A 26,560-nucleotide genomic window follows, 5' to 3' on the forward strand; every position below is an offset into this window, starting at 1 on the left:
GGAACAGAGGAAAAAATATAATTTGGTAAGTTTCAGTAAGGAGTTTTTGTAGGGAAAAACCCTTGGAGGCAACATAGGTGCAGTATATGAGTCATCTGAAACACATAACATGAATTGGGTAGTAAAGTCACGATACCCTTCTCAGAAAATTAAGTTAATTATTATTTCTAGAAGATTAGGAAAAATAGGGGAGAGTGGATAGATGTTTAACAAGTTGACCTTCCAAAGTTCATGGAAGTAATTTCTCAGTACAGCCTAAAGATAAGATCAGAACGTGTGGGACAAACATGCCTCCAGAATAAATGCAGCATACAAATAGTTTTAACAAAGTTCAACAAACTTGCTGTAATAGACTGCTTGTTTTAGTTATTCACATACATGTTGGGAAATAAATGCTTGTATATTGGAAAATATGCCAAGTTTCTGTAGAAAATGGCAACATTTTGGAGATCTGTGAAACTCAATGTAGCTATAAAGATGCAGGTGTATCTAAATCGGACTGTTCCTGTAGTGGCCTATTTCACAGGGATTGCTGGGGGTTTTCCGGAAGAATGACTGATACTAAATGCACTCTATCCTAGTGATGCTGAAGCGTTTAGCAGCTGTAGCAGAAGAGATGCCTGTTTACAGCAGAACATGCCTGAACAGTGCTTGGGTATGTTACAGGGTGCTCTGTGGCTGAGGAGACTGCACAGGCATCTTGGGCCAAAAAAACCCCACTCACAGCATGCAAATGTGAATTCATTCCTGGGGGATCATATTCTATAACTAAAAATAGACTTGTATTGTAAATATCTATTGTAAATCACTTCAAACTTTCTAATACAATAGGCTATCCTTTTTTGAGATGCTCAGTATTTGGGTAGAGAAGGGTGTGACACAGGTTGTTCTCTTGTAGCACAGCAAGAAATCTGGATAATTTTTTGTGCTATCATAACCCCGTGGCTGAAGCACAGGCCAGGAGATCTGGGTTCACTCCTGACCTCTGTCACAGCAATTGCTAAGCAGACAATCTCTGTGAACTCTTTCTGTGTCCTTAAATGATTGAAAGCATTTATTTGACACCCAGTCACACCTAAGTGATACTCATGAGACAGACACCCTGTTTAAGATTGGAGTTTTTCCTTATGAAATTCTACTATTGTTTTGTAAGAGGATTTCTGCTATTGTATATTCATTTGTGTGCCACTCCTTTAATTGGACTTTTTTATTTTCTACTACACTTTTGTGTATTTGAACTGTGCAGTCTGAGGACACAGCTTAGTAACGACACTCTGACTTTTAATGGTGTTCCAAGACTAACAGCAGGACACGTTTTCTTACCCTTTCCCGAATGACAGAATAGGGAGAAAACCATTAAGACTTTATACTGAATGTGCTTCACTTTCAAGATATGATGGCATCCCAAAGTTAAGTGGCTCCTGTAGCAAGGTTTTATGGGAAACTAAAAGACCCTGCATATTTTCTAAAATTATGTTCCATTATAATAGTTTATATTAACACAGGTGAAATATTTCATAAAAATTGGAGGGATATAGGGAAAACTTGCATAATTGTACAGATGCATGTAATTAAAATTATTTTGCTAACGCTACTCTTGTCTCATTCTATCTTAAGATAAATGACTGCCATAATATTTGACCTGAAGTGAACGCTTTGATTTAGCAAAGAACTTGAGGATACTAAGCACTGTACCAAATCCTTTCCTCCGCAAAAGTACTTTATCACGTCTACCCTTAACTGTAAGTGCAGCTGCTCTTTTGTAATCACATGTATGCTTACATTCAAATTAAAATCTATGAAATGGAAAAGCAAAGTAATTCAAGATAATTGTTTGACAGTGATAGTTTTTTTACCTTGCAAAGCTTGTATGAAGTACAATTTATTTCCCATATATTTGTGCTCATATTTGATATTTTATTCACAGGCTCAATTGAAGAGTTGAATAAAGTGTGGGGTGTATTCATGTAGACTGATGGTAGTAGTCTTGGTAAGTGATGTGAGAAAATAAAAATTCCTTTTAGAATGGAATGAAGCATGTTACTTTCCTTGTTCTATTTAATCTTAAATTGAAATTTTTAGAATATTTTTTTAAATAATGTAAATGAAGAAATAAAATATATTGTCTTGGTATTCAAATTTCATAATATTTAGATGTAACTGAAATTATTACATATTTTTAACTGAACTTATAAATTCCCTCAACAGTATTTCTAGTGGAAGACATTTGTCCAATAACTCAGTTCTCAACTCTGGAGTCTTGACTCTTTGCAGTGCATTTTTCAGTACCAGTCAGCATGCTGGAGCATTTCTGGGCCAAGAGCTGAATTCCAAAGTGCCACAAAACATGCCCATGGCAGGGTGTGTGACTTGATTTTTCCAGAGGCATTGACTTTGCAATGCACTGAATGCTGAGTGCCAAAAACCTAGGAATTGATGTTTCCATTACAACTTACCACAGTGGGAACATCAAAAATAAGCAAATTGACAACTGGCACATGGCTTATTGTTGCTGCTGAGACATTTATGAATGCCTGGCTTGCTTTCTTCATGGTCACTAATAGAAAAGCTTTTAACATAGCTCAGTGGGCTCAGGGGTGATAAAAGGGTAGGGAAAGGTTGCAGGGAGAGAAGAATGAAGATTGTAAGGTAGGCCACAGTGGAAGATGGAGTAAGAGTCAATAGATGGAGAACGATGTGGTACAAAAGTGCTTGGATGTGTGCTGGCATTGTTGGCCTGAAGTGGAGAAGCAAAACTCAATGGAAGGCCAACAGAATGGACTGCTTTTCTAGCAAGCCTGCATGCAAAAGGCGGTTTAACATTGCACTGTGAGTAGCAGACACACAGGAGATTTGGCTCTTGGGCTCCACAGCCTTGTCTGTGTTTCCTGGCTGCAGTAAGGGTAGGGAATACTTTAGAAGTCCTGCACGTTATCTTGGGGCTGCTTAATATCCATTGTGTCTTTTCCAGATTAGTTAGAGGTTCAGTACATTCGCTGGCTGAGCATGTACTTCATCTCTTTGAAATATGCATGAATAACAGCAACTCCTGAAGCAAACCTAGGAGTGAATTTGCTTAAACTTTTCATATATGCTTTTTTCCAGGTGAAAGAATAAGAGCAGATCAAGATCAGGACAGGAGGAGTGCAATATGAGCTCTTCGTGCTTCTCTACTGTATTTACCTAAAGCCATCTCCCTCCTGAGGTATAAGGTGAGAACATGATTCCTCCTGCCTGCTTGCCCTTTAGTTATTTTGTTGAGGTTTCTTTGTGAACAAGAAGTATACCAAAAGTCTCCAAGGCTTTCCACTTTGCTTTTTATCAGGCATGTGGGTGACTGCATTGGTTTGAAGAACAAGCTGTGCAATGCTGTCATATTACTTCATGTTTTTGCACAATTCCTGTGTGTTGTCTCACACTCTGGCACAGGTCTAGGCAAGGAAGCTCACTCAGAGTAGGGCCTAGCTTGAACTTTAATCTAAGGTTAGGATAAATAATCCTGTGGAACTGTCAGTTTAGTGCTTACGGGTGGTGAAGCAAATTGAGTGCTAGAAAAAGATAGAGGCCAAATCAGAAGACTGCTGCATAAACCTACGGTTCATCTGTGCTTAGGTTACTGTATGATGCACTGCTTTTCTCATCTCAGCATATGAGAGATCTGGAGAAGGTCCAGAGGAGGCAAAACAGTTTGACGCAAGGTATGGAACAGTTTCTGTATTGGGAATAAGTCAGAAGACTGAGAGGAATATAATAGAAGTATATAGACTGAGCGATGTGGAGATGAATCAGTTGTGTAATCTCCCTTCAATACAAGTGCTACAGGCCACATGTGAAATTACTGGGAACTAGATGAAAATAACTGGAAGGTTCTAGCACATGAACAAACCTCATCAGATTTTAAGCCAGTTCCCTCAGCTGCAAATAGCTGGAGGTAGAGGAAGACAAGGATGACATGCTTGTCCTGTTCTCTTTGTGGGTGTCTGCTAATGCCCACTGCTGAGGATGGGATACCAGGCTGGATGGGCCCTTTGAGTCAGTCTGGCCAGTCTTATGCTTGTGCCCCTCCAGGCAGGGCAGGTGGAGTGAACTCGGGTTACCCAGTGTGACAACTTGGGCACGTGTTCAGGCACAGCGAGCTGCAACAGCAGAGACAAGGACACAAGCTCCTCATGACATGGCAGAATAGCTCTGCTCTGCAGCCACTGCCGATAACCTTCTGGATGTCAGGAGTGCAAAAGGCGGCTTTGGATGATAACACTCTGGTCAGAGCCCCCAGGGAATTGATATCAACGATAGCTTGTGCTTCTGGTCACCGTGGTGCCACACCCTTCTGCCCTGCTGAGCACCCATTAGTGTGGGCTGGTAAACAGCAAGTCAGGTCCTTCACTGTCACAGCTCTGGTGCATGGCTTCAGCCTGGGGGTAAAGGGTCACTTCAGCCTGAGGGCAAAGGGTCACTTAATATTAGTCCTCAGGCTCTTTGGTAGAGGTTTTGCTTGATGACTCAAATTTAGCATTTTCACAATCGAGATAAATATTGACCAGGGAACCAGAAACACCTCCTCCTTTTTATCCCTGCTTGGGAAAATTTCTCTGTGGAAAACCAGAAATATTGGGGCAGTATGACAGCTGCCAAAAATGTGAGTGGATTATGAACAAGTCATTTCTCTCTATAGAATAGTTATTGGCTAATCTAGAGTCTTTCATCTCTGGTTTAGAAATAGCCACTTGATAGACAAAAATTAGAGTACACTTGAAAAGAAAATCAAAACAAAACCAAAGTAATACAAGCAAAAAACCACCTGAAACAGGAATAGCAAGCTTTTGGTAAAATAGCTGGGGAGGAGAAGCAAGGAAGATACTTTTAGTGAAATTTAACTGAAACAAAGGCACTTGAACAAGATCTTCAGGGGATTTGGGGTTTTAATCTGTTAGATGCTAAATATGTATGTTGAGATATAATTCTTGCTACAGCAGAATTGCAGACTTGTTTCATTGACCTATGCTCAGTTTTAAGCTTTGACATGTGCAAAAATGGATGACTGTCAGCTAAATGTGGAATTACACAAATCACTAGGTATTTCTAAAACAAATGCATTGGGGAATTAGTTCCTGAATGGTTTTATTCTTGCAGAAATCCTGCCTCTTTCTTTCCTGTAAATTCACTGTGCCAAATCCTTTCAGAGTTCATAGTGAATATTTTTTATGTTCCTAAACCACAGAAATGACCCCAGAATATATACATATATTTCAAAATAGTGTATTCTGTTTTACAGCAAGTGGCATCTCCTTTCATGTTTCAGCCTCCTTAAACCAGTCTAGAAACAGAGCTGTCAATTACAAGTGAGAAACCTTGACCTATGAAATAATTTTGTTACACTTTAATGCATTACTGTTATACTGTGACTAAGTGATAAGATTGTCTTTGAAAAAGATACTGGTTTATCCAGTTTTATACAGTTCCAAAGGAACTTTATACAGAACAGTTCCAAAGGAACTTTAAATTTCACTCCTGGCAGTCAGTGTTGCAACACGTGCCACCACTGTGAGGGGAAGTTGTGCTCTAAGAAAAACTTACATTTGAATATATCACTTCAGCTGATCTTTCGATGTGCATGAAAGCCCTGTTAGGAGGAAGGGACTTGCATGCTAAAATCTCCCAGAATTTCCCAGAGACTCTTAAAGTTACAGCAGAAAGAAAATGTTGCAAATCAGGAGCATCAGAACTGGTAATCTGGATCTAAGCAGCATCTATCTCTGATAGATGATATCGGCTGATTAAGACGTAGACGAAAATAAACCCTGAGGGTAGGAAGTTGCACGATAACCCTGGCACAGCCCTTCTCTAAAACTTCACAGCTAAAAACTATTGTGCTCTGCTGTGGAAATCCTTATTTTTCTTTGAGGAAATCAATGATCCTGGCTATATTAGCTCTGGATGCCCTTAGTTATACACGTTTCTAAGCCTTTCAGGAATGCTACTAAATTCTTTATCTTAATGAATTGATTCTTGGTCTTGATAAAGAAAACTTTACAGTTAAGCTAAAGAGCTGCAGCATGGCTTAAGCTGTGGCAAGGAAATGAATCCAAGAATGTCCAAAGGCTTTCTGCAGCTCTCTTTATGAAACTTTGTGCTACTGAGTTAAACAAGCTCATTGCATTACATGCTCCTTTTCCAGTTTTGAATTTCCCACTTGTATTTGAAAATTACTGTTTTGCCTTGAGGGAAAATATGTCCAGAAAAGATGTTCAGTGCTCACAGTTAGGCTGTACCTCCTACTTCAAGGCTTCTTTTCTGTTGGTTATTCCAGTCAAGAAACCATCCATGAGTGTTAGCTTTTGTGGGAGAATTTCTCTTTTGGGGCATATGCTTGCCAGGTTGCTTGGTGTGGCACATCATAATATGAATCAGCAGTTTATTAAATTAAGCTATCGGTTGCTAAATGCCAGTATAGATTAAAAGAACGTAACTGAGCAGTGACTGTAAGATTATAGAGACTAAAGGCTGTGTCTTCAAATGATCCTGCTATCTTGAACTCCTGTACATATTTATAAATATACTGACATTAAGATAAGAAGAGGAAAATACCCTACCAGCTTCATGTGCAGTTTCATCTTTGACTAGGTCATAGTTGCTATTTGTTTGAAATGAAAGTGCATGTTTACTTCTTTCCCTAACTGCATCGACGTTGAGATCACAATGGAGGTCTGAGTGCAGTGCACGTGAGCAGAGCTTTCCTCTGCGTGTTGCACTTGGGGAACAAAGCATCTGCAAAGGGCCAGTCCTTCTGGGAAACAAGTGTGGCTGTACTCCCCTGAGCCTAAGGACTGTACCTCCTTGCATCCTACTAGTTTTTGAAAGGAAGCATATATGCTGGGAAGTAGAAAGCACCTGGGATTTGGCTATTATTTCCATACACTCCATGTCACCTGAGGAGACAACAGTGATTCTGGTCTGTTTTCTTAGGGGGACTGGGGGAAATGCATGCACAGCCACCCAGCACTCTGCACTACTCCTCTAGATGGACACTTCTCTTGTGAACTCAGGGTGACTATTTTTGCAAGATAGCTACTAACTCGCACTATAGTGGGCTACTTTGTACTTGCCAGCAACATGTTTTTCAGGGTGTGTTTATACAGACTAGCTAGATCTCTGCTAATGCTCTCCATTATTGTTCCCTTAGCCTGGATAGAGAAGATGTGCAATATCTCCCAATAAGGCATTCTTAGTAGGCACTACACTGCCCACACAAGTCTTCACTGCAGAGTAGCCAAAGATATGAGCAAATTAATGCAGACAGTAGAGCTTAATAGCCCTCCTGGGTAGTATAATTGATTCTCGCCTCCCCAAGTTCATTTCTTAACAGAAGTTTTCAAGACAGTAGTGGAAGTGGGTCATGCCTCTGGACAACGAAAGGTGGTGAAAATCTTTGGTCTGGTCTCATAGCTTTAGGAAGACAATCCTCTTAGAACAAACAGAGAACGATTTCAAGTTAATGACTTGAGAGCAGAGAAAAGCAAAATTCACTGTTTTAAAATAGTTCCAGCAAAGTTTTGCTCTTTACTTTCCTCAGACAATTTTTCAGGTCACTTGGACAAAATCATTTCAATCATTTATCTGACTGGGAGGTCAATGTTCTTTTGAATAACAACTGGTGTGGTGAACCTTTACTTTTCTCCCCTTGGACCCATCTGCCTAAACACTGCAAAACAAAGTATGAACACAGGACAGATATGGCCTTGGCAGGGCCACAGGAAAGTAGGATATGTGCTCTGGGCCAAACCTTTCTTTAGAGGAAGCCATGTGAAAGCACAAACACATGTAGGAAGTCACAAGTATAACTGGGAGCAGAACTGGGTCTCACACTTGAAAAGTTGCCTAAACTACTTTTCCTGTCAAGCCTAGCAATTATCTGGACTTCCCTATGGCTTTTCACCTCTGCCATTTAGCAGAGCAAGTAATGTACTTCAGAGATCCAGCTTCTGTCAGAGGTGCAGTGGCCACAGCTTGCTGCTGATGATTTGGGGAATACCAGAACATCTGTAGGGAGCATCCTGCTAATGTGGGTTCAGGTTATGGTGGTGGTGACAAATATGGGGTGTTTTTTAGTTGAAGCAAAAAGAAACCAGATAAAATGTTTCAATATTGATGTCAAACCATTTATTATCATTAAATATGTGGGTTCTAGTTTTGGCGCGTAAGCAAATTAGTTTTGTAAGTGGAACTTTTCCTGTATGAAAAAGGTGGAGATGCTTTAGGCAGCAACAGAGTGGATCTGGATTTTAGGTGCTGCACAGAGACCATATAGCACCAAAATACTTGATCAGTTTTTCTAACAATTGAATTTGAGATTCTGCCTTAGGTTAAATGATCTGAATTGAGGGGGTGGTGTGTGGGGGGTGAAGCACTTAATGTTCTCTTAGGCAGAAAACATGGAGAATTTTATATTTGTATTTTACCTTAATTGAAAGAAACACCAAAGCATCAAAGCACTACTGTGGCCCATGGAGGATGACACTGGGAATGTTCCTCTAATTATGAAAAAACAGCAGAACATGAAGTTCTAACGTGTGAAACAATGTAGTATATCATGTTAAATTGGCACAGAGTAAGGTCTGGCTAGGGGGGAGGGTGGGTGCTAGAGAGGTACTGTAAGAAGTGTTCTGCCAGGAGTTGTCAGCAGCAGAAGTAACAACAATGAATTCTGACACCAGACGCTCTTACTCCTTAAGCTCCCCCAGATCAGGAGCCCTGATTCTCTTGTCTATCTGACAGGTTTCATGAGTAGGACATGGATGGGTAGTGACCTGAGGTGAAAAGTCGATTGGTAACAAGGACATTTATTGCAATATGGGATGGTTCAGGTGCAAAATGTTCCCCCAGAACAGTATTATGGCTCTGTCCATGCTTCCTGACATATTCTTCAGATTTTACCTTGGTAAAACATGGCATTAACTTGTTGGAGTTCTGAGAACTATATCGTGGCTGACCTAGAAGGAAACAAACTGACCTTGGCAACAAATGCACCCAGGACCGCTGATACTGTGAACTGCAGAGCATATGACTTGAAGGTGGAATGAATGACTACTAGTGAAGCCTGCCTCTCTTTTCTGCAGGCCAAAACCTTCTCAGGTGGAGACTGGTGCAGTGTGTTGAATTCCTCCCTACCCACTGACAGTGGATGAATTGCTTAGCTACCATTATGTTATGTGCAAGGCTCATTCATATAAAAGCAACTGTAGTGCTGTACCCCGTGCCCTGTGGTTTTGGAAGTACAAAGACAGAATTGATCCTTTACATTATCTGAAGGACTCATTAATGTCATGGGTCCTATTTAAAAATAACAAACAGCTTTTCAGAGACAGAAGCTTTTCACAAGCTGCAGCCATAAAGATTATCTTGCTTTTGTTAAATCATTTGGTGTTGTCTTACAAATCTAACTTAGTATCTGTTCTATGGATGATGTTAATTAGAGGTTAAATTTCTATTTTATTTTTAAAATGAAAAAGCTGAAAGAACAGAGGAGAAATCCTTGCAAATAATTCATTTTGCTGAAAGTTTCTACTTAAGTCTGACAAATCTATTTGTATCCTATGTGACAGATGGGGGATTCAGCTGGAGTATAGTGAAATACACCTTGATCAATGAGCCTACAGACTAGTAGTCTAGAAGAGTTTTTTTTCTGTAAAAAAATCTGAATCCCTCTAAAGACCCTTAAATCTGTGCACCAATAAAATGTGTTTGTCAGTTTGTGCAAAGAAGTTAGTATTGTTAGTCAACTGCATACTCTGACACCTATGAATAGAGATAGTGCAAAGTCATCCTGGAAATCTCTATATAAGCTTTTTACTTAGGCACTTAACTAATCTGAATGTTACTGCTTGCAATAAATCAGGAAGAAAACACCAGTGAATTGCATAAATTTTTAGGTCAAAGGATGGCTGCCAGGTCAAGTGCAGATTGCACAATTACTTCCTATTCTGGAAAGTTTGTGCAGACCTTGTCGGGATGAATTATTTGTTTCTAGATAAGGTACACAAGGAGAAACAGTAACATTGATATATATTCCATGTCATGTTTTTGTTGGGATATCTGTAAAAACAAAGCCCCCAAATTGCTGTATTCAATGGTCTTATTGGACAAGCAAATAAAGAACAGTGGGTTATTGTCATACATTAACATTTTCATGCAAGGAGTTGTACTGTGTGCAAGAATATGACAAAGCTTGTGGTTTTGGAATGACATCCTGTCTGTCTTTACAGAGGTAATAGAGATTCTAGTGGGGGTAATAGAGATTCTAGTAGGAAATGGAAAGGATCTCTTCTTGTCATAGTGGACGACTTTATTTCTGCATGTTTGCCTACATAGGAAGTATTTCTGACTAAACTTTTATAAAGCCTGCCAAACCATCATATGCTTTCTTGTATCTATGCTATGAACATGCATGGACTTGAACATCTTTGTTCTGAAATTTCTGAAGTCCAACCCTGCAATATATTGAAGATAATTTTTCAAAAACCTAGTAACAGGACAGTCTTGACTCACCTAACCAAACAAATGCCTTAGTTTCTCTGGAAGCTTAATTTTTTATTGACTGATAAAGATATATTTGTTACCTGCCAATAAGTATCTGAATAATATATTTAAAAGGCTTTTCTCCTGTCAAAAATTCAGTATGAGTTAAAGAGCTCTGTGCATATGCTACCATGAATAAAAGCCCAGACAACTTGAAAGAGACCTTAAAAAACCACCTCTTGGTCTGACAAGTATTTCAGAGTGATCACTGTTAGTTAAAATTTAAGTGAAACAATGGCTTAATTTTTATTAAAACAACCTATTCTGGTGGAATTAAAATAGATTATGAAGTATCCTACTTTGGGAGTCATGAGAGTATAGAATTCCTTCTGATGAACTGTTTTATCTTTTTGTATCACATGATTGAAAGTATGCATCTTGACAGGGTATCAGCAGCCCTCCTGATTCCCTGGAGATTCTAGCTTCAAAATAGATGGCCTCAGAGATACAAATATGCTGCATTTACCCCCTGAACTAAACACTTTGGCACAAATTTATTTCATTTGTTAAGGACACTTTAAATTTAGCAAGCTTCATTGATTATTCCACTGAATTGAGTAAGATACCTTGGATGAAAATCCTGGCATTAAGTTTTACAGGAAGTAGTCTGACTCATTTTACTGCTACTGTGCACAGGTTCATCAGACTTTCCCACCGAAGAAAAAAATATAAACTGAAGTCTTTTTTTTCAGACCTGCTATATCTGTGATATAATATTAAAGTGAAACTAAACCCACAAACTGTCCAAAGTAGGAGGAAAGTAATCACATTTTCTTGTCCTTCTGTGGCCTAAAAGATCACTAGTTTTAAAGCAAGCCTACAGTGCTATCCTATCACTTTTATTCCCACTTGTAATTCTAACTAGCAGTTTTTCTTTTAAATACAGAGGAAGAACCCAGATCTGCCACAGGAAGCATTGTATTTTATAAAGTCTCAGGTTTTAATTTACTCCGAGGGTTAAAAACTAAGATATCTGTTCAGTGCAGGACTTCTGCCACATATGGCTTCTATAAGCCTGCTTTTGATGTAGTCATGCAGTCAGCTGAACATTACGAAGGAAGATCACTACCTCTTTCATTCACAAGCTGGAAAGGGAAACAGTCTTGCTGACTCATGCTTATAAGTATTTTCCTTGCTCCGCCTCCATTCATTGCAGCTCCTCCTCCCCTCTCGTCTCCTAGTGCTACTAGCCTACTATATTTAAACCACTGTCTTAAAGCAGAGACAGGATTCAAGGCTCGTACTTTGCCTGGCTTTCCTGACTACAGGCACTTCTCCTTTGACTGGCTGCTAAAGGTAAGGTTGTAAGTAAATGTAGAGAGCTCTGGCATACAGTAACATTGCTTTCTGAATATCACAGGGCTGGTTTTAGAAATATATTATTTTTATGTACCATAAAGTTGACATTTTTCCAAATACTTTAATTGTGTTTGTGGGGTAACTGGCCTGGCATGTAAGAGTGATGGGGGGGGGGGCAGTGACACGGGAACAAACTTCTGAAACTTGTAGGAAAGTATGAACTGTAAAAGCTATTGACACTTCTGGGGAGAGGGGGTGGTGGTGTTTAAGCACTAACGAATTAAATTTTTAAAACTGCTGGTGAAATGAATGGGATGATGAAGAAGTGAAGCTGAAGAGCTGTTGCATTTGTGTTAGAATTGTCCTTGTTTAAACTTGAGCGCTGTGGTAACTCAGTCTCTTCTATTATTTATATACTGACTGCACTGCTCTCTTGAACTCTCCGCATGTGCTGTACAGGCCACACTTGGTTCTCACTTGAGCAAAAGTCTCATTGATGTTATAGGGAGAGTTAATCGCATATGGCTGATGTAACTTGGCTTTTTATTTCTGTTAAAGATCATTTAGTGTCACTGTCTTGCTAAATGTATCTTTGCTTTTTCTTTTACTCACTTAAAACCTGTTTCACTTGTGCAGCCTGGAACTATTAGGGGCCACACTGACTGACTTTATATGTCCCTCTAGGCTTAAGGCTGTGTCGGGAAGGTATGCAGATTTTGGCCCAGAGTGAGCTGGGTGCTTTTCTAAGCCAGAACAGTTATGTAACATCACATAGACACTGAAATGCTTTGGAAGCAGTGAGGAGATAAATTGTGGAGTTTGTAGAGTGCTCCCAAATGAAGAGGAGGAAAGAGACAGCCATTTAAAATAGGAAGCCTAAATCAGGAGCCCCAAGAGGCATCAGTGTCACTAAGCTGACCAAGTGTGAGTGCTCAGCAGCCTACTCTACATAGAAGGAAGGTGAGAAGAGCAGTCTTGGGTTTCTTGCTAGCTCAGGCTTTCTCTTGCTGCTAACTAGTTCCGTACAGATTGGAAATGAACTTCAGTGTCCTGTATGCTTTCCAATAGCCTCTGCAAGAACAGGCTTTCATCTGCTACACTGTATTAGCTGTACAGGTTATAAAAGTATATGTGGTCCCTTGATTCTAAGACTGCCAAAAAAACCCCCAATAACTGACCTTTATTTCTGAAGGCAGGAAAAGTAAACATTTGGCCTGAAACTCAAATGTCTGAGATGCCCCGAGCTCGGATTTACCCCCAGAAGTCAAACATGTCCATCCTGTAGGCTAAAACGAGGTTCAGCATCTGGTTGACTTTCTAGCTAAGAAGAATTACTAACTATGAATTAGAGATGGTAGCTATAGGATGTGAAAGGAACTTCTCCCCTTAGTAGAGACATGTTAGAAAAGAAGCATCTCTGATGGTTAATCTTTTGTTGATAGAATTGCCCCATGTCAAAACTTCAGGAAACAAAGCACATAGCACTAAAATGGTCATTCTGGAGGTTTGTGAACCCAGATCCTGAATAAAATGGTCATGTGTGTGTGAGCACTAACAGTTGTGCTCCTCTAGCCATTATGGTTTTGTTTAATTCCATTAAATGCTCCTTTTTCATGTGTCAGAAGGTACAGAATGGAGGAGGAGGAGGGTGAAATGAGAGCGTTATCACTGAGCCCGTGGCTGCTGGCTTTGCTCTCTATCAGGGTGGGGTAGGGTGGCACAACAGCTAGGAGCCAAGACAACCTTCCTCTAAAGCAAACAGGACTGCCAGGCTGACTTCTACTGTCTTGTGCCTTTTTTGTCCCCATAAGGCTGCCCCAGAAAAATGCTAGCACACAATGGCATGACTTTGCACCCAAGTTTTACAAATGGACTTGCAGGCTTCTTATTTATATGCTGGCTTTGCTGCTCTCCTGGAACTGTTGCTGTGTGCCATACTGGATTGGTTCAGCAGTCCTTGCTTCCAGCAAAAGTCCCACAAATGTACCTGGGTTACTGCTGTCTACAGAGTGCATACGGTCTTTCTGTGCTTGCTGCTGCAGACTGCTATGGAGCAGAAGCCTGGAACATCGCTTCCAGAGATCTTCCTTCCCTCTTTCAGACTCCCAATAGTTTCATAGAAATAAGACGTGCGCTCTGTGTTAGGAAATTGTCTTCTTGTGTAGTACAGCCATGGAGAGGGATTTCTTTGTTACCATGGAGAAGAAACCTCTGCTAACCTTCAGATAGGTAGTGTGGTTTAGCTGGTTTGAGTGGAATGCCTTTACTGCTCACACCATTGTCCTGTTCCTTTGGTGTCTCTGACTATCCGAGGTGCTACTGTGGAATTCTACCAATTCCAACTCTGGAGCTTTGGGGTAGTGGATTATTTGGGGGTAAATTTACACAACAATCTGCTTGAAGGTGGTACAGGTTTTGGTTCATGTGGTAGAACCTACCCAAAGGCTGGGGAAATACTTGGGCAGTTAGGCTGTGCTCCTGCAGCTGCCAGGGTTGGGTTCAATACGCCTTAAGGAGTTGACACATGCCTTGGTATGGACATGATACACTGAAACGTTCATCTTCTGTACTGTATGCATCTACCTTTGAGTCTCAAATAAACAGGGAACCTAAGTTTGCTTGAAATCCAACTCTCTTCAAAGCTAGATGCTTGGAATTACTTAAATTAGAAAGCATGACTATTATGTCTTTTAAGTGGTTCTTGGCCTGTCAGGTAAAATGCATGGGAGTCTTAGACTAATGCTTAGTTAAGTAGTAATAGGCAACCAATGTGTGTTATTAAACTGTGATCCAAAAATGTGGTTGAAGCTGCTAGTTTTGAATTCAGCCTGTAAGCTTTATTATGTGCCTCTTTACTTGGATGAACCCAGTCCTCTTGGAATAGCTCTGCCTAGCCCAGTGATGGCTGTATATTGGTGTGTATGGGAACTGTCACATCCTTGCAGGCAAATGCACTTACAAGACTCCTCCTGAAGCCTGGGATTCTACAAATCCTAAACTTGCCTGTGGTTTTCTGGCTGCTCGTTCAATCACCGGGGTCTTACTGTGTTACTGTAGTTGCTGGTGATGTAAATGTCAGGCTTAAAGTGGAGCATTACACTTGTAGGATAACATTTGCTGCAATACCTGTGTCAAAGGCAGTGACGTGCCAGACCTCATGGAAGTGTGCAGTGCACTTGCCAAAGATTTTTCTGTGCTTGAAAAGGGTGTGGAGAACATGCCCTACTGAACAAAGCCATGCCATTCAGTGGATTTTTACTTAGCTTTTCAAAATGATAATAATGGTTTTATAGAAGACTTTTATCTGTAGAATAATTTAAAAGCTTATGCTGAATTTCAAATATCTTGTGTTTATTGTGGTAAAAATAACAACTTCTCTAGACTAGTGACGATATAGTTGAATTCCCTGGAAAACTAAAGTAGTCATTGTTTGACATGGTAGGATTCCTACAGGAATAGCAAAACCCTTTGATTCACTGTTCATTGAATATCTGCATAATGATTAGTTATGTAAATTCTACTCTAATGAGACCTTAGTCTCCCAGATAATTATGATGTATATGTTGTTTAAAGATTTGTTGTTATTTATTTGTTCAGACCTAGAACTCTGTTTTCTGGAAAATTAAGAAAGAATGTTCAGGAACTAAACTACCACTTATCAAAAAACCTTGTAGTGATGGAATGGTACATATTTGAAAATGCAGCCAGGAGATTTCCAGCCTTTGGGCAGAAATCTTGAGTGAGGTTTCCTCTACTTATCACTAAATGTGCAAGCTGCTTTAGAAAGTATGAAGTGTTCATGTTAATTATGGTAATTTTCTGCGCAGTATGGGCAGAAGTGAAGTTTTCAGTAACAAGCTTCAGTACTTCAGTTACTGTAGTCAGAGGGTTACTAAAGCTGCCAGTTGTTCTGGAGAGACTGGAATTCATGTACAGAAGAGGAGATAAGGGTTATCTCCTTTCTGTGGTGGATAATCAGGGAATCATCCTTCAGTTTTGGTGGCAGGAGGCAAAAAAGATAAATAGGCCTGTCCTGAGTGTGGAAGCGTAATGTGATGGTCTACAGCGCAAGGATAATACTTTAAATCAATCCAGGTTTGTGGGCTGTAGAAAGTCACAGGGTTGGGTTTTTTTGTCAAAAAAACAAATAATTCAAAACTTACTTGTTTTAACAGGAAGGCTCCAGGACCTAAATGCTTCCGGACTGGAAGATGCATGCGTTGTTGACTAGACCCCAAAATAAAAGTGGGTTTAAGCCACTGCCTGTTGTGATCATAGGTAAGCTTTCTCCTGCCAGCGTAACTGTGTTCCCTTGTGCTGTTGTTGCTTTGGACTTGCTGTCTGCAGCTCTTGTTCCACATGTTCTTAATCAAACCAGAAATGCCTGACCACTGCTTCTGCATCCCTTCCCTGACAGACAGTGTTTCTCTAGTACTAAGAGAAAGACCATTAAGAGTTGTGGAAAGTAGGTAACTAGGTATTTGAGAAACTAATACACATACCTCTTTTTTTTGTTTTAACTAGCAAAATTGGTAACCTTTTGAATATCAGTTTGGCTGAGCCTGGTTTTTCTCCATTGATTTTTTAGAAGGATTTGAAACCTTTTCACTACAGATAGTTATTCAGCTCACTGTGAAGTGATTATCTGTAGTGCTTGAATTGGAGGTGGATTTGTGTGATCTTCTTCTTCCCCATTGTGTGTGTTTAGAAAGTATTCCAGATACTGTTAAGAGTTTCTTGAAATCTTTCACAGATTTCTTTTAAAATGCAAGTCAGCTACACTGATGTTGTACAGATTTAACAGAATGGTAAAAAGCTGTGGGTTTTTGCTTGTTTAGAAAACAAGTTGTGTAGTAACTATCTTGTCTCCCTTGCAAGAGGGGAGCTTTGTAATGTGGGGTGAATCTTGGAGCAAAGCACAAGTATGATGTCAGTGCCTTCTCTGATGATGGATCATGTGTGGTGCTTGAGCACAGGTGCTGGACTCTGTTCATCTGAGCATGTGTTTAAATGCTTTGTAGAGCTGGGTTCCTTCCCTGTCATCTAATAGCACCCAAGAGAGCAAGTCCTAAGTTAGTGCACCACACAAATCATGCTTAATCCTTGCTAACAGTGAGTTTGACAAGGACACAACTACCAGCAGGTGCTAGTCTGAGAGTGGCTTTGTACTGCCCAGTTGTACAAGTCTTTAGGTGAGAGGGAGGATATTTTGGTACATCCATAGTGCACCTATACAGGGATCCAGTGTGGAGGTGTCACTAAAGCCTCAGAAGCACCAGTGTGAAGATGTGCACTACGAGGAGCCTGTTGGACTGAAGTAACTCAGCTGTTTCGGTGCAGCTGGATACTGCATGGAGGTCCTAGCTACTTCCCCAGGCCCTGCTCCAGGAAGGTTGTGGGCTCTCTGCTGTGCCGGCAGCCTCATGAAAGCAATTGCTTTCTAGAATAGTTTGAGCCCCAGAGACAACTGTATTTGTGACCATCCATATCAAACTTGGATGTGGTTCGGAGTAAATCCTCTCTGTGTGTTGCTAAGTGTCATGCACTCAGCTGATTAAATTTGTCTTAGGTACCTCCTTGTACTTCCTAAAGCAAAGAAGAAAACTGAGAAGTGTTGTATTTTACTATAGCTGTGGTTTAGTTTGCTTTTAATTTCTGCTGCTGTTGGTTTTGGATAACTTTCCTGCAAGTGGAATATTCCAAACACTGACCTGCAGCAGCTGGTCCTTGCTCAGCACAGCAGACTTTGGCCCCAGCTGCCGCACACACTGCCCTTTGCATAGCTCAGCTCACTGTTAGCTTTTACAGCCTGAGCCTCCCTCTGTCTCACATCCCCAAGAAGCAGCCTTTGCTCCAGTTGCTCACACATGCAGCACAGGCTGCTGTGTCACTGCAGCTCTCCTCTTCTAGATCGTCACTGCATTATGTAATGGTAGTTAGTCACATACTAGTAAGCAGCAAAGTCTGAGCTGCCAGAGAGGCTGACACCTAGTTATGCAGGCACTGTAAAATATTAAACGTGCTGGAGAACGGCCATGTGAAAACTTTCCATGGGTTACTCTCACTGGCCTCTGGAGTCTCATATATCAAGTTTTTCCACTGGCTGTTGGGTGGTCAGCAGGAGGAATTCAGTCATCTAGCAATCCCTTTGAAGTGCTGTATTTTGGGGGATTGTCTCAGCATGGCAGAGAACCTTTTTTCCTTAGTACACTGCCCGCAGTACCGTGGTAGGGCTGGTTCCCATTTGAAAGTTTCCTCAAGACCAGTTAGTCAAAACTGCTATTGCCAAATATCCCTTATTAGACAGGATTTCTTACTGAGCAGGGCTGTTTCCCCTTCACTTCAATGGCAGGAATGCTCCTGGAGGTGCCTGGCATGTATGTGAATTGAAGCCTAACTATTTGGGTCTTCCTGTTGTAAGATAGCCAAATGTGTTGACTGGAGGGGCAAAAGCTCCTCTAATATGCCAGTCAGCCACAATTGATTTTGTGTATATAGACAAGTCACCCTCTTTTCTGGACCTACTCTGTACCCTCTGCCCAATGAACTAGTCTGCACTGGTGTGAAAAGTGCATCCAGGAGAGCTGAGGCCCCCAGTCAGTATGTGGCCAGTTTCTAAACCTTTAAAGAGGTTAATGAGCAGTAACTCCATTCATCAGCATGGTAGAGACTTCAAGCTTCAGGTGAGGTTAACCTCTGGCTTTCAATAAGTTCTGAAGACCTTTCAATGCAATTAGATGCAACTGAGGAGGAAAAGGGGACATATCAGGGTAAAATGACTTCCCCAACTCCATCCAGTAGGTCAGTGGTCAATCTGGAATAAAGTCCCCTGTATCCACAGCAGTGTTAATCCTTTGAATTGGTCTGGATATTAGAAACACTGCTCAAAGGCTTGCTCTATCTGCAGGAATATAAATTCTTCTCCATTGCATCTTTTTAGGGAATGGACCTTCGGGAATCTGTCTGTCATATTTGCTGTCAGGCTATACCCCTTACTTCAAAAGAGACTCTCCCCATCCTCATCCCATTCTCCAGAGGAAACTGGAAGAGGCACCAGATGTCTCCATTTTGGACCAGGTTTGTGTAAAGAGAAACAGTATAACATCACAGTAAAACATCCTAGGGGTATCTTACACATAATAACCTCCTTTGAATTTTTAAAGTATACAGACAGAATGAGCTTTAAGCAAAGTGCTTTTAGTTGTTCAGATCTGCCTGTATGAAATGCCAGCATTGCTGCTAAGATGCTTGAGGTAGTCCTCGGGCAATAACAGGATCTTTGTGCTTGTGCCAGTAAATGAGATACACAGGACACCAGATCCACTGCTTGGAAATACTGGAGTAACAAGCAATCTGCTGCCTGGCAGGACATGGATTTTGAGCATCTGCTCTGCCTCTCTTTTTAGGATTTGGAGTATCTGTCTGAAGGCTTGGAGGGACGATCCCACAGCCCTGTGGCTCTTCTGTTTGACACTCTTCAGCGTCCAGACACGGACTTTGGTGGAACAGCAGAATCTGTCCTCACATGGTGGCATGAGACTGACAGAGCCATCCCCCACCTGGTCCTTGGCAGGAATGCTCCTGGAGGTGCCTGGCATGTATGTGAATTGAAGCCTAACTATTTGGGTCTTCCTGTTGTAAGATAGCCAAATGTGTTGACTGGAGGGGCAAAAGCTCCTCTAATATGCCAGTCAGCCACAATTGATTTTGTGTATATAGACAAGAAAAAGTTTAAAGGGAAGAAAAACATGAGAGGCATTTATATGTCCAGTCCACTGTTCTTTTTGGAGAACATGGATGGTTTGATGGTTTCCTCCATGACAGAGGAAATCACTGATTTCATGATCTGTGCCATATTGAAACATGACAAACTTGCATTTCACTTCTTGCATTAAATAACATTTAAAGTAATTTTTACTGTGTTTCTTGTTCCAGTCTATTGAGGGCTCTATGGTTACCCTGAGCAGAGGGGAATGGATGGGACTCCCAGATCTCCCATTCAAAGACTGGCTAAAGCAAAAGAGAAGGTAAGATATCTGTGGTGTGATTATTTGCAAACATCTGGAGGTTATTTGTGAACCTGGGGTGGAGTGAACTTCTTGAATGTAGCTACCCATCTGTTATGGCTGATTCTAGCAAGAGAAAGGAGACCCTCTCACCTCCCAGTAAAAGTTCATTCTGCATTTAGTGATGCAGATAAAGTTGCAGTGCTTCTTGGACTGTGTCCTTATCAACACCCACTGGGGAGATGGATCACAGTGGCCATGAGTTCTTAATAAAGCTTGGAAAAGGCGTGGTCATCTGACTTCTCCGTCTACAACTGCTGTCCTTAATGACAAGTATAATCAGCTCAGCTATTGTGCAGTCCCTGAGGTGCTTCTGCTCTTGAGATGTGTAACAGCCTTAAAAAGTCTAGGAGTTAAAAATGGAATGGAAGCGGGATGTGAGAGGAAGGCATAAATGAGCACCTGTGTTCTTAGGGATGGGATCAATGCTAGAGAAAGCTGCTTCTGTTCAACAGCTTGTGGACCTGAGTGTTAGCTCTGTATACCAGGAATAACTTTGCTGAAGTCAGGGAAACTAAATAAGTCTTCTCTGGTAGTGTCAGGATAGATGGCTCTAGGATACATTCACTGGAAGAGGGGAAAAATTCCCATCTGTTACTTAACTGCTTCTTGACCTTTGGTTGTACTATATTACAGAGGCCTCAGAAACAATAGAGCCACAGCAAAAGACATTGCTCAATATTACCAACACTATGTGATGAAGAAAGGACTGCAGAAGAATTTCAGATGTGGTACCGCTGTGACCTCTGTGAGGAAAGTGAGTGCAGAGAGCATCTCCAACCATGGACAGAAAGATCTGCAGGAGAACAGTGACTCACTCTGGAACACCAATGAGAAAAATACAGAGGTCTTTCAGGTGGATGGTTTTTTCAAAACTGTGAAAGGTGATAAAGAGTCCTTTTCCATCTATGCAGAGAATGTGGTCTTAGCTACAGGAACATACGATAGTCCTACTTGGCTTGGGGTCAAGGGAGAGAACCTTTCCTATGTCCATCACCAGCTGTCTGCCCTAGAGGAAGCAGTGAAAGACAACAGCATTGGCATCATGTCAGATCCAGTCTTGATTGTAGGTGCTGGTCTGACAGCTGCTGATGCAATTCTCTTTGCTCACCATTGCAATATTCCTGTCATCCATGTTTTTCGGAGAAGAGTCAGTGATCCAGGTCTTATTTTTAACCAGCTCCCCAAAATGATGTACCCTGAATACCACAAAGTCCATCAGATGATGAAGGAACAGTCAGCTGATTGTGCTGGGCCCTATGAATGTTACGTTAGCCTTCCTGAACATCATGTGCTATCCTTTGGCAAGGACAAGAAATGTATCTTTCAAGACAAGAATGGCTACCAGAAAGTTTATAAAATTTCCATGGCTCTTGTTCTAACTGGCTCAAACCCCAACCTCTCCTTTCTGCCAAATAACGGCATTGACTTGGCAATGGACAGTGACCAACCAGTCAATCCAAAGAGGAACCCCATAGATGTTGACCCATTCACCTATGAATGTACTCAGGAGAAAGGGCTTTATGCTCTAGGACCTCTAGCTGGAGATAACTTTGTACGCTTTGTACAGGGAGGGGCTCTGGCTGTTGCCAGCTCTCTGTTAAAGAAAGCAAACAAAAATCCCCCCTAACAAAAAAATCCTTACAATAACTGTCTGAATGGGTTACTGCTGTTTAAGAGAAGCAAGTCGCCTGATTCATATGTCCTCAAATACAAAGCCCACTCCTGGTATTCTCCAAGGTTATGCAAAGAGTAACTAAGTTCTTGCTGAGTTATTTGAGAAGATTAAGTGACCAAATACAGAGTGGGTTTCACACACGACAGTACCTTCAATCCCTGGGGATTCAGCTCCTTACCTGCACAGCTGTGCAGGAAGGCTGCAGGGGCTTTGAATCTTGTGCCTGGAAAAGTAGGCGGCAAGACAGTGATTGCTCTATGTAACACTCCCCGGTTGCTGAAAACTGAATTGGGATCAATGTTAATTCTTTCCAGGCAGCAGGCTGACAACCCTGTGTCTGTCAGTGTTTTTTTATGAAACAAAACTGACAATTTATTTGCTCCTGTGGCTCGGATGTGTGTTCTTATTAGACCAGAAATCACTGAAAGATGCTGCAGGTACCTCTCTGGCACATGAAGTGGCACACTGCAAATAAAAACTGACACAGAAACAGTCAGAGCTGTATTGGCTCACTGACACCACCACCAAGTAATATGTAATATCTTTTTAATCAAGAGATTTCTGTGATGGATTTTCTCCTGTCTGAGGAGGAATGGTACTGATTTACAAGCACTTAGTTTGCCATCTTGCAGCTTTCTGCTTTCTGAATCCTAAAACTGTGAGAGCCAAATTCTTGGCAGCTACTGTAGAGACAGCAGAAACTAAAGGGGAGCTAATGGTCTGTCTTGTAACTGCCCATGGGGCTTCTACTGCACAGAGTATTTCAGAAAGATGCAATATGTTGTGTGAATTTCTAATGCAATGTGATTTAAAAAAAAAAAAACCAACCAACAAACAAAAAACAAACCTATTTGTATAAAGGGGAAATTGGCACAGTCACTTTTTCATAGTTTTATGCTATATATAGCAAATTTTTATACTAGTTTTCTAAAAGATTTTTATTGGCACAATATTTTGTTACAGACTTTCAGTCAGTGTTTTGAATGAGCTGGGGTGGGTGGGAATGATGCCTTCTGTTGCAAATGGCACTCTCAACAGACCTACAGGGTCTTTCATACCTCTCACAGGAAAAATCAGAGTCATAGCTAATCTTATTTGATGTCAAGACAGACTCTGCTTCCTGTGCTGCGCTGAAACTCACTGACATGACAGGATGCTGCACTTGTCTCTGGAAAGCTGAGTATGTGGAGAGAGTGGCTGTAAAGGAATCAGCCTAAGCTTGAGATGTGTAAGGAACTTGACTGTGGTGTTGCTGTATCACACCTGAATATTTTTGCCACTGATTCTTCTTGTATGAAATTTTTCAATAAAGTGATTTCAAACTTCATCTGTGTTTTTTTAACTTTGTTTTTGACTGTTTTAACTCTGGTTTTGACTTTGAATATCTGACCCAGAGAGGATCTAATGAACTGTTTATCATCTTTCTGGCAAGCACCGGGGTGGTGTTTGTGCCTGTTAAAGTCTGCATCTTTCCTCTCCCTAGGAGCACAACACTATGGACTTGCTTTCTGTGTATATTCCTCTTTCCATTAGGACAGAAAACTCTTGTAGAGTGCTTTGGCAGTGTTTGTCTCCTGTGAGGCTAAAACATAATACCAAACCAACCTATTTTCCAAGCAAGTTCTTGCCTAGGGGACCTTAGATCTCTTTCCTGTTACCCATTGTCTTCTGTCTGGAAAAATCCCAAGTCAAGGTCTAGTCCAGTAAATCAAGACAGTTTAGATCACAGAAGGATGTTCCTCGGGGGTTGGAGTGGGGACCAGTGCTGTTAACTGTCCATATTGGTGACATGGACAGTGGGATTGAGGCACCCTTAGTGAGTTTGCGGATGACACCGAGCTGTGTGGTGTGGTCGACACGCTGGAGGGAAGGGATGTGCCATCCAGAGGAACCTGGACAGGCGGGAGAGGTGGGACCATGAGAATCTCATGGACAAGTGCAAAGTCCTGCACGTGGGTTGGGGCAATCCCAAGCACAAATACAGGCTGGGTGAGGAGTGGATTGAGAGCAGCCCCAAGGAGGAGGACTTGGGGGTATCAGTGGATGGAAAACTATGATCCAGCAGCATGCCTCACAGCCTGGAAAGACAAATGGTATCCTGGGCTGCACCAAGAGCAGTGTGGCCAGCAGGTTGAGGGAGGGGATTCTCTCTCTCTGCTCTGCTGAGACCCCCCCTGCAGTGCTGTGTCCAGCTCTGGGATCCCCAGCATAAGGAGGACATGGACCTTCTCGAGTAGGTTCAGAGGAGGCCACGAGGATGATCAGGGACTGGAGCACCTCCCCTGTGAGGACAGGCTGAGAGAGTTGGGGTTGTTCAGCCTGGAGAAGAGAAGGCTCCAGAGAGACTTTAGAGCAGAGTACTTTAGCCAGTACTTAAAGGGGGCTACAAGGAAGGTGAAGAGTGACTCTATCAGGGAGTGTAGGGATAGGATGAGGGGTAATAGCTTTAAATTGAAAGAGGAAATACTTAGATTAGATGTAAGGAAGAAATGCTCTACTGTGAGGGTGGTGAGGCACTGGCACAGGTTGCCCAGGGATGTTGTGGCTGCCTCCTCCCTGGTAGTGTTCAAGGCCAGGTTGGATGGGGCTGTGAGCAACCAGCCATGGCAGGGTGATTGGAACTACATGATCTTTAAGGTACCTTCCAGACCAAACCAGTCTATGATTCTATGACATTTGAAGGTCTCTGGTCCAATTCCACTGAAACAGGGCAAGCTTTGATGTTAGACCTAGTTACCCAGTGCCTTGCTGGGGGAAGATTTGGGTATCTCCTGGAGTAGAGACTGCACTTTCAACATTTGATTGATCCATTCAACATTTGACCACCCTTGTTACTGAGAACTGTGGGGTATTTTCTTTACTAGTTGAAGTGTCCCTATTGCATCTTATCTACTGCCTCTTGGTTGGTTGGTTTTGTTTGGGTTTTTTTCACTGAAGAGCTCTGAGAAGAGTCTAGCTAAATGTGTTAAAACACCAATTCTGATTTTCTCTGAAAAGTGAGAATGGAGGGCCCTTGGGATTTTGTGGGCTGAGAAGTGTGGTGTGGATGGGTTTCCTGGTCTATGCAATTGCTTACTGGCCAGAGGGGCTCTTTGGCAGCATTGCTGTAAATGAAGTAGTAGTTGTTCCCCTGAATCTGTTATGCTGGCAGTACGGGGATTCCTGAGTATGGATAATGTGGTCCTATGCCATCTCACATGTTTTTGGTACTCCCCAGGATAGATGAGCTGATGTTCCTTTCACCATGACTTATGCTCCTCTTAGGAGCTTAGGTCCCAAGCAGTGCATGATTGTGTTGTTCCTCTCCTGCAGCTGACCTTTGCTAGAAAAAAGTCAGTCATCAATGTTCACCTTTCTAAAAATACCATTTTCAGCTAAGTCTCAAATTCTTGCATCAAATGCAAAAGACGTGGAGAACAAAAGCCAAAGATCACCTTAAAAAAAAAAAAAGGGGGGGTGTGGGTATGCTGGGAATAAGGGCATAGGATTGCTGTCAAGTGAAATGCTGCTCTTCCCATCACTGGGTCACAGTGTTCATGCTGATCATTCCTGAATCACATATTGTGTTACAGTGATTTAATTTGCCCTGCACCAGGGAACTCCTAACTAGGGCAGCAGCCTGTGCTTGCATCAGGCTAGCCTGGGTGACCGTGTTTTAAATAGCTGGCTTTCTTGACCAAGAGGAATGAGCTGATTGCCTGCCCGGTGTAGGACCGGAAAGAGAAGTGATTTTTCACAACTGATGCTTAGAAAATATTCTGTGTTCTGCCCTCTGCCCTTAGGGGTGTCAAAGCAGAGGATCTCAGTAGCAGAGGTGGTGGTTTTACTCATCAAGAACAAGTCCTCAGGGCAAGGCTGCGCAGTGCTAATCCAAGTTGTCATTCAGTTCTCTGTATCCAGGAAGGCAAATATGAATTATTATTCCAAAACAATCAGCTGTGAAAGTCAACAGATACCAGCTCTGGTATGTGTGGGGTTCAACTTTGCATTATAACCTTGACCTACAGCATGTGACGGGACCGGGAAAAGAAAATAGTCTCCTCCTGGGCCTTCTGCATGTCACGCTCCACCTGTGGTGGTGGTGCAGCTTTGTGAGGTGAGATGCTAAATGCTTTCCCCACCGTTCTCATTGCTGCCTGTGAGGCCTGGTTAGGAGGTTACCTTGGTGAGTTAGCTGGCTATTTAAAATCAGAGGCCCCTCTGCTTCATTTCTCTGTCCCCTGCAAGTTCTTTGGTGTCCTCTCCATGCTGCCCAGTGGGAACCTTCTGCAGCCACGGAGACCAGAGCAGGTCAAGCTGGGAAGCCTTGAGCAATTCCCTGCTCTGCTCTATGTGGACAGAGCAGGTTTGTTTTTAATCCAGACCTCTGGCTGCCACTAAGCGGTGATGTTTGTCACACCGCAACAGGGGCTCCACATCAGGCACCCATTTTCTGCATTTCAGGGCTCCTCAGACTCCAGTTTGTGTCTTCACAGAACAAGCTCCTGAGACCCACTGGCACTTCTCAGGAACAGTGGAAAATTATGCACCCAGAACAGAAACAAGGATTTGACATTTACCAAACAAGACATAAAAAGAGAATTATGGAGTTTTTTTCTTTTATTGTGCTAGTGAGTCCTTGTAGTCAAGGCTGATGTGTTTTAAATAAACACACTCGTGGGTGTGGCAGAACTGACTGTACAAGTCTGAACTCAGGTACCTCTTATTATGCAATTAACGTACAAACTTAGGGCTTCTACTTTTTGCTTTGCTGCAGGACTCACGAGATGTCAGAGCATGTTTGTTGTGAGCATTTGCTTCTTAAATGAAGGGAAGGGTACCATCTTTCTCAAAAGACCCATCTTTTACGTATCGTCTGGATTGAAATTATTTTAGTAAAATAGTCTCAGGAACCCCTTTGGTTGTTCAGTATTCACTTTTTTTGGCCCCGCTTCTGTCTTTG

General features: G+C 41.8%; 1 protein-coding gene across 3 annotated transcripts; it reads left to right on the top strand.

The window, feature by feature from the left end:
• Positions 1-1,948: 1,948 nt before the first annotated feature.
• OSGIN1 (oxidative stress induced growth inhibitor 1) lies at positions 1,949-22,939 on the top strand. 3 transcript variants are annotated; one of them, XM_026856847.1, is made up of 9 exons: positions 1,949-1,990; positions 3,106-3,212; positions 5,276-5,342; positions 11,757-11,871; positions 16,050-16,152; positions 18,815-18,951; positions 19,281-19,472; positions 19,810-19,901; positions 20,577-22,939. In XM_026856847.1, exons 5-9 carry the CDS (start codon positions 16,068-16,070, stop codon positions 21,568-21,570), a joined length of 1,500 nt encoding a protein of 499 aa, XP_026712648.1. In that variant the 5' UTR covers positions 1,949-1,990; positions 3,106-3,212; positions 5,276-5,342; positions 11,757-11,871; positions 16,050-16,067; the 3' UTR covers positions 21,571-22,939. The 3 variants fall into 3 exon arrangements, with proteins under 3 accessions (XP_026712648.1, XP_026712647.1, XP_026712649.1); XM_026856846.1 differs by lacking the exon at positions 1,949-1,990 and adding an exon at positions 2,542-2,649; XM_026856848.1 differs by lacking the exons at positions 1,949-1,990; positions 5,276-5,342; positions 11,757-11,871 and adding an exon at positions 2,542-2,649.
• The last annotated feature ends 3,621 nt before the right edge of the window (positions 22,940-26,560 follow it).

The sequence above is a fragment of the Athene cunicularia genome (genome assembly GCF_003259725.1).
Source record: "Athene cunicularia isolate RWA chromosome 11 unlocalized genomic scaffold, athCun1 chr11_part1, whole genome shotgun sequence".
Lineage (NCBI taxonomy): Eukaryota > Metazoa > Chordata > Aves > Strigiformes > Strigidae > Athene > Athene cunicularia.